This window comes from Octopus sinensis, linkage group LG8, assembly GCF_006345805.1.
Source record: "Octopus sinensis linkage group LG8, ASM634580v1, whole genome shotgun sequence".
NCBI classification, from domain to species: domain Eukaryota; kingdom Metazoa; phylum Mollusca; class Cephalopoda; order Octopoda; family Octopodidae; genus Octopus; species Octopus sinensis.
Genome location: NC_043004.1, coordinates 788,058 through 795,557, shown reverse-complemented (window position 1 = coordinate 795,557; position 7,500 = coordinate 788,058). Strand labels below are relative to the sequence as shown.

General features: G+C 37.1%; 1 protein-coding gene across 2 annotated transcripts in view; it reads right to left on the bottom strand.

Annotated features, from left to right (window-relative positions):
- Nucleotides 1–7,500, bottom strand: part of LOC115214944 (kelch-like ECH-associated protein 1) — a 178,916-nt gene that overhangs the window by 97,824 nt on the left and 73,592 nt on the right. The window contains exon 1 of one of the 2 annotated variants that reach the window (XM_029784028.2): nucleotides 4,424–5,242. The exons of the other annotated variant lie outside the window; for it this stretch is intronic. Coding sequence (XP_029639888.1) covers nucleotides 4,424–4,481 — 58 coding nt within the window. The 5' untranslated portion in view covers nucleotides 4,482–5,242. Of the gene's footprint in view, nucleotides 1–4,423; nucleotides 5,243–7,500 lie in introns of those variants that run through there. 2 annotated transcript variants of the gene reach the window in all.

Below are 7,500 nucleotides of genomic sequence, written 5' to 3'. Positions count from 1 at the left end.
ACACACACGCATATATATATAAATATATATACGTACATGCAAACATACATACATGCATATATACATACATACATATATACATAGATACATATATATATATATGTAAGTATGTATATGTATATATATACATTTACATATACATATGCATACATATATATATATATATATATATATATATATATATATATATATATATATTATATATATATATATATATGTATGTATGTATGTATGTATGATATATGTATGTATATGTATATGTAAATGTATATACACACATATACGATGAACTCTTCCCTCCAAGACGACGCAGGAGCTCACTCTTGCCATTAAATCGACGTTGCCTGAACAGGTGCGCGGTGTGCCGTGCGGCAGGTGTCGAAGTGATCGCTGAGCAACGTGAGATGAAGTGTTCTGCTCAAGAACACAATACACCACTTGGTCTAAGAATCGAGCGCTAATGTAGCACCTTAACCACTAACCCATGTGGGGGGGGGCTGCGCGCGTGTGTGTGTGTGTCTTTGTGCTTGTGTTTGTCCCCCACCGATAGACAACCGGTGGTGGTGTGCTTACATCCCCGTAACGTAGCAGTTCGGCAGTATAGACCAATAGAATAAGTGACAGTAAGCAAAAAATAATACTGGGGTCGATTCATTCGACTAAAACAAACTGTTCAAGGCGGTGCCCCAGCATGGCCGCAGTCTAATGGCTGAAGCAAATAAATGAAGCGTGTGTGTGTTTGTTGTATGTGTGGTGTATGTATGTGTGTGTGTGTGTGTGTGTGTGTGTGTGTGTGTGTGTGTGTGTGTGTATGTGTGTGTGTTCACTTTTTAATCATCATGGAGTGTATTATTATAAAATTATAAAAAAATGACGTCCTGGCATTATTAAATAAGCTATTTGCAATCAACTACCAGTATGGAAGAAGATTGAACAGCTGAGCCAACAAAAATACCTCTGACCCCCTCCCCCCCCCCACACACACCGCACTGATTCTGCTAGAAATAGCTACTAAATCTCCTTCCAATAAAAAATTTGTTGTCATAAACACTTTGACTAATGTGGTTGTGGGTTCTGTGCATTTCAGCAAAAGAATGGAATGTAATGACTACAATACTTTGCTTGAAACATAGATCCGTCTGATGAGGGAGATCAAATTCAACGAAAACAATAATTATTCAACAATTCAATAGAAATAACTTCAAACTAAGTTACAGTTGTAATACTGTCGTGAAAATTTAACGTGTAAACCAGATATTCGGAGATACGTGTGTTCTTTAAATTATTTTGCAATGCAGAAGCGTTTACATACATACATACACATACACACACACATACACGCACACACACACACACACACACACACACACACACATACACAAATGCATATACGGCCATGTACCACACACGTGCTTTTCTTGGACAATTGTTTACTTTCCCTACGAACCTTTCCTTTTTGTTCTTTCTGACGAAGAATCAAGTTCGAAACATTACATAACCCCCGTTTTTATCACCTTAAACTGAGCGCCAACCTAATAGTTTTACAGTATATGTCCTTTTGACTTCTGTTGTTTTCGTGTTTATTTATGTTTTTATTAATGAGACACCATCTTTATATATATATTCCAATAAAGTTAGAAGTTGTGAATCCAACCAACTAAGGGATAATATCTATCCAATATACTGCTGGTAGAATACCCAATGATTAATACACAAGTGTTTTTTATTGCATTGCACCTACATTACCTAGTGTACTAAATGGGTGAGGGTAAAGAGATATTTTACCATTAGTTTATAGAGCAATAAGAAAATGGAGGGGATCAATAGGTGGTTCATCAACTTTTAGACATCATATTATGTCAATTTATTTATTCATTTATTTACTAAAATGACAATTACAAGAATATATATAGACGTATAATATATTATGCTTTACATATAAAATATATACAGATTCCAGTAATTATTAAAATATATAACATATAGGAATATAAGTTGGGAAAATATCTTACAGCTGTTTCAGCCAAGAGGCAAAAATACTTCATTCTACCTTTATTCTTCCAGTAGACTGAAGTAATTAGTAGATGAAATTGAGGTACTTGGGTGTTTCTCTAGGCTTCGTCATATATATATATATATATATATATATAGGTGTGTGTGTGTGTGTGTGTGTGTGTGTGTGTGTGTGTGTGTGTATGGAGGTGCAATGGCCCAGTGGTTAGAGCAGTGGACTCGCGATCGTAGGATCGTGGTTTCGATTCCCAGACCGGGCGTTGTGAGTGTTTATTGAGCGGAAACACCTAAAGCTCCACGATGCTCTGGTAGGGGGTGGTGGCGATCCCTGCTGTACTCTTTCGCCGCAACTTTCTCTCATTCTTTCTTCTGTTGGCCTGCTTGCTTAGCCAGCGGAGTGGCATCATTTGAAGGCTAAAACAATGCGAAGCGCATTGTGACCAGCGATGAGTAGCAACATCTGACAGCCTGGTCGGTCACGGTGACCACGGTGGTGATATATATATATATAACGATGGTTTCTCACTTTGACGTATAGGTGTTTGAAGGAAAGGACAAAAAAAAGGAATGAAAATAAAAGAAGCTGCATATACTTGCGATGAACGCGTGAATGTAATTCCAGACCGGATGTGGATTTTGCTATGGAGTCACAATGGGGGCAATGATGGTTTTGATTTTGCACGGGACTGGACAAATGGGTCTGTTGATTGCAGGATAGGATTTTTTTATTGTTCTGTTTCTCCAACCCAAATTGTTTCGATGCATCATGACACTGTTTTAGGCCACTCAGATCGATCTATGCATTGACTTTACCAAAAATGCTAAATTTAACTGTAGGGATTTTAATGATTGTTTCAAGTTATCCTTATATCTAACACGTGGTCTCCTTTTACCACAGAACCCCTCTACTTGTTGGCTACACAAAAGAATTTTCGGAAGGCAATCATCTTGCATTCAACCGTACCCAGCTCATCTGCACTGAATTCTCAACAGTATACTTCGATATTAGGAGATACATTTTTCTAACTCTTTGATATTTGATATCTATTTTGCCTTCGTTATTCAAACTTTAACCTGTTAAGCAAACGCTATTCGAAGATTAAAAATAATAACCGAGCAATCATCACCAAAACTGTAGAAAAAGGATATAAAACTGTTCAATTATTTCATGAACTTCAACGAGCTATTGATTTTAATATGAAGTGAAAGATGCTCGAGAAAATGTGTGTGCGTGTGTGCGTGTGTGTGTGTGTTCGTATATGTGTGTGTATGTATGTATGTTGTGTGTATGCACGAACGTGTGTGGATATACATATATGAATGTGTGCATATATATATACATACATATATACACACATATATACATACGTATAGCAAATACATATATATTTTATATTTACGTACACACACGCAAGCACACATATACATATATACATATGTGTATCCATGGATGTATGTATGTATGTATGTATCTAGATATGTACATATGTGTGTGCAAACATACACACATACCACATGTATAAAATAAACATATATTATACATACATATATAAGTATGTATATATATATATATATATATATATATATAGGGAGAATTAACATACTCCCCCCACACATATATATAGGTATATATATATATGTATACATATATATATATATGTATGTATGTATGTATGTATGTATGTATGCATGTATGTATGTATGTATGTATGTATGTATGCATGTATGTATGTATGTATGTATATATATATATATATATATATATATATATATATATATATATATATATATATATATATATATATATATATATATATATATATATATATATATATATATATATATATATGTATATATGGTGCTGATTGCTGATAGTTTCGTCTATTGAAAAAATACTTAATATATTAGTATTAGCAAATAAGTTAGACCAGTCAAATACACACACGCACATAAACACTCGCATACACACATGCGCACACACACACGCACGTACATACTCTCACATGCATGTACACACGGATGCACTCATACACACACGCACACTCGTATACATACACTGATGCTTATGCAAACTTTTGTGGCTTTTTAAACCAAAGAAACAAAAAACTCATCTTAGAAAGATCGTGAAATAACAACAACAACAACGACAATAATAATGATAATAATAGTATAATAATTATAATAAATATAAGAATGAGAAGAACAAGAACAACAACAACAACAACAACAACAATGATTTCAACTATAATAATAATAATAATAATAATAATAATAATAATAATAATAATAATGGCGATAGTGACGATGATGATGATGATGATGATGATAATAATAATAATAATAATAATAATAATAATAATAATAATAATGATAACGGCAGCAACAAAACAACAAAGCATGATGTACTCACTTTGACATTTTTTGGGGTGTACTTTTTGCATTCCCACCCGTGGCATAAAGCAATCCATGGCGTAGTTGAGAATCCACAGAACGTCCAACGCATAGCAGGGTAAATGTCTTTGACTCTCATTAATTCAACATACACACTCTCAGACAACAACAACAACAACAACGACAAAAGCTCGATTCAAACGTAAAATCTCTGCAAGTGAATATAAAATATTTGATGACAATGTCCTTACTCCAACACAAGGTCCTCTTGACTGCCCGGCCCTCAGCATATAACTGGTATATATTTCTTTGGTAGTCCCGGTGAAATCTAGAGATGGTAGAATTGCTGGCAAACAGGATTTTGCATTTGTTTTTGGACTAAGCTATAATATGCCTACATAGATATACACGCGCACAAATACATGTGCCTGCTACTTGTACATGCATACAAATACAAATGCACGCATGCACAAAAGTGTGCATTCACATTGAAGACAGGCTTGGTTGTTGCAAGGTGAAAGCATCCTGTGTACCTTCTAGCCAGGCTGTTATGCAAGAATACAGACGAATATTGTAACAGCGGTGCTGGCTTTCTTTACGGAGGCGACAATATACCGACATACACCGCATCGCACCAGCTAATTGCTTCTGTTGATATGTTATTGATGTTGTTGTTGCTGCTGTTGTTGTTGTTTTGTTTGCAATTAAATCTAACTTTTGTGGTGGCTTCGTTAATGGCTAAGAAGAGTTGTGTAAGTGATGTGCTGAAGACTGAAAAGATGAAAGAGAGGCCAAGACACAAACAGAGAAAACAGAGATGGAGAATCTAATGAGGCAGACAAGCAGACAGACAGGCAGCCAGATAGAGACAGACAAACAGACAGGCAGGCAGGCAGGCGGCCAGACATGCAGGCAGGCGGGTGGAGAGATTATTTAATGAAGAGATTTACTTTACTTGTGAGGAGAAAAACGAAGGAGATGGAGAGGGAGGAGAGCAAATAGTAAAGTATAACGAGAATGGAGAGTGTGGTAGCTTGCGAAAAAGAGAGAGGGAGATCGTAAGAGAGAGAGAGAGAGAGAGATTGAGAAACGGATCGATAATGAAAGTAGAAAGTTAGCGCTGGGGAAGGAGGGGAGACTGCAGATTAACCAAAGTCAGTGAAAGAAAGAATAGCTGCGGAGGACAGTGGTTAAAGAGCAGACATACAAACGGACGGGAAGCAGAGGGAAAGAGAGTGGAGTGGTGACTATAGCAAACATACAAAGAATTGTTAGCTCGCCGGACAAAATTCTTAGCGGCATTTCGTCCGTCTTTACATTCTGAGTTCGAATTCTGCCAAGGTCGACTTTGCCTTTCATCCTTTCGGAGTTGATAAATTAAATACTAGTTGAACACCAGAATCAATATAATAGACTTACCTACTTCACGAAATTACTGGCCTTGTGCCGAGAATTTGAAACCATGACATTAGGCATTCGTTTCTTTTCTCTCTGCTCATCAGGGTGAGCGAGGACAGTTGTTAGCGCATCGAATAGAATGATTTTATGGCATTCATTTCAGCTTTCTGCACTCTCAGTTCAAATCCTGTCCAGGTTAACTTTACCTTTCATTCTTTCTAGTATTTCCATTTATTCTTCTCTTTATTCCTGGAAATAGTTAGGGTGTTACACACATGATCTAGTGATCATGGGTTCGATTCCCGGATCGGGCGGCGTGCGGTGTTCTCGAACAAAGGTCTTCATTTTTTATTGTTCTCGTAGTGTTTGGGGACCGGCATGTCAGAGAATAGCTCTACCGTTTCTTCTGCGTTTCGTAGAAGGCGACTAAAAGAGATTGAGCTAAGATTTGCACACGGATCCCGTAAAACCCTCCGAATATTTCATACTTAGTATTTGTTTCAATGCAATGTTAGTTAAGTAATTCAAGAAGCGGGGTATATGTGGGGGCTGTGCTTGGAGCATCCGTTGGCATTAATACAGTAAGCTAAACTATATTGGAATATATATATATATATATATATATATATATATATATATATATATATAGCCTATGTGTGTGTTGTGTGTGCATGTGTGTATGTGTTTGTGATATCATAAACGATATATGCTGGATGTGTGTGTGTGTGTGTGGTGAGAGAGAGAGAAGAGAGAGCGGAAAGTGGTTATATAGACTGATGGATAGATTGACAGTCAGAGAGACAGAGAGACAGATACATACATGCATACATACACAGGTAGATAGATTAATCGAAATGACATTTCACTACCTCTAACTGGAGAAACAACACATCGGTGTCTTTTTATCCCTGTGTTATGATGATGGACAAACAGTTGAAACGTCAAACTTCCTATTTTTGACAATTGAACTTATTGACATAAAACGAACTTCTCTTCTTTTTGAGATAAGAGTGATTCTAATTGAATTTAAACCGTGTAATCCTACAAACTAAACGATCACTAATACCCTTTTGTGCTTCATGCTAAAGTACTTAACTCTTCGTGGCTCGTGGCATATACCGTTGACCTAAAAATTGGCTTCATTAAAGTTAGAGTTGACCACCGCATGAAGCAAGAACATTAAGTCAGTAAATAAAAGATCGTAGCTCAGTGTGTCTAGTTGATGTTATAGTTTCAGTAAAGTCGATGAGGAAAACTACTCCATTATATAATATCTGTGTGGAGGCGCATGGCGTAGTGGTTAGGGTGTTGGACTCATGATTGTAAGATTGTGGTTTCGATTCCTGGACTGGGCAACGCGTTGTGCTCTTGAGCAAAACACTTCATTTCACGTTGCTCCAGTCCACTCAGCCGGCAAAAATGAGTAACGCTGCGATGGACTGGCGTCCAGTTCAGGTAGGAAATATACACGCCACTGAAACCAGGGAACCGGCCCTTATGAACCTGTCATGGCTCGAGAAGGAAACATAAGGCGGCGAGCTGGCAGAATCGTTAGCACGCCGGGCGAAATGCTTAGCGGTATTTCGTCTGCTGCTATGTTCTAAGTCAAATTCCGCCGAGGGTGACTTTGCCTTTCATCCTTTCCAGGTCGATGAAATAAGTACCAGTTATGCAATGGCGTTGATATAATCGACTAGC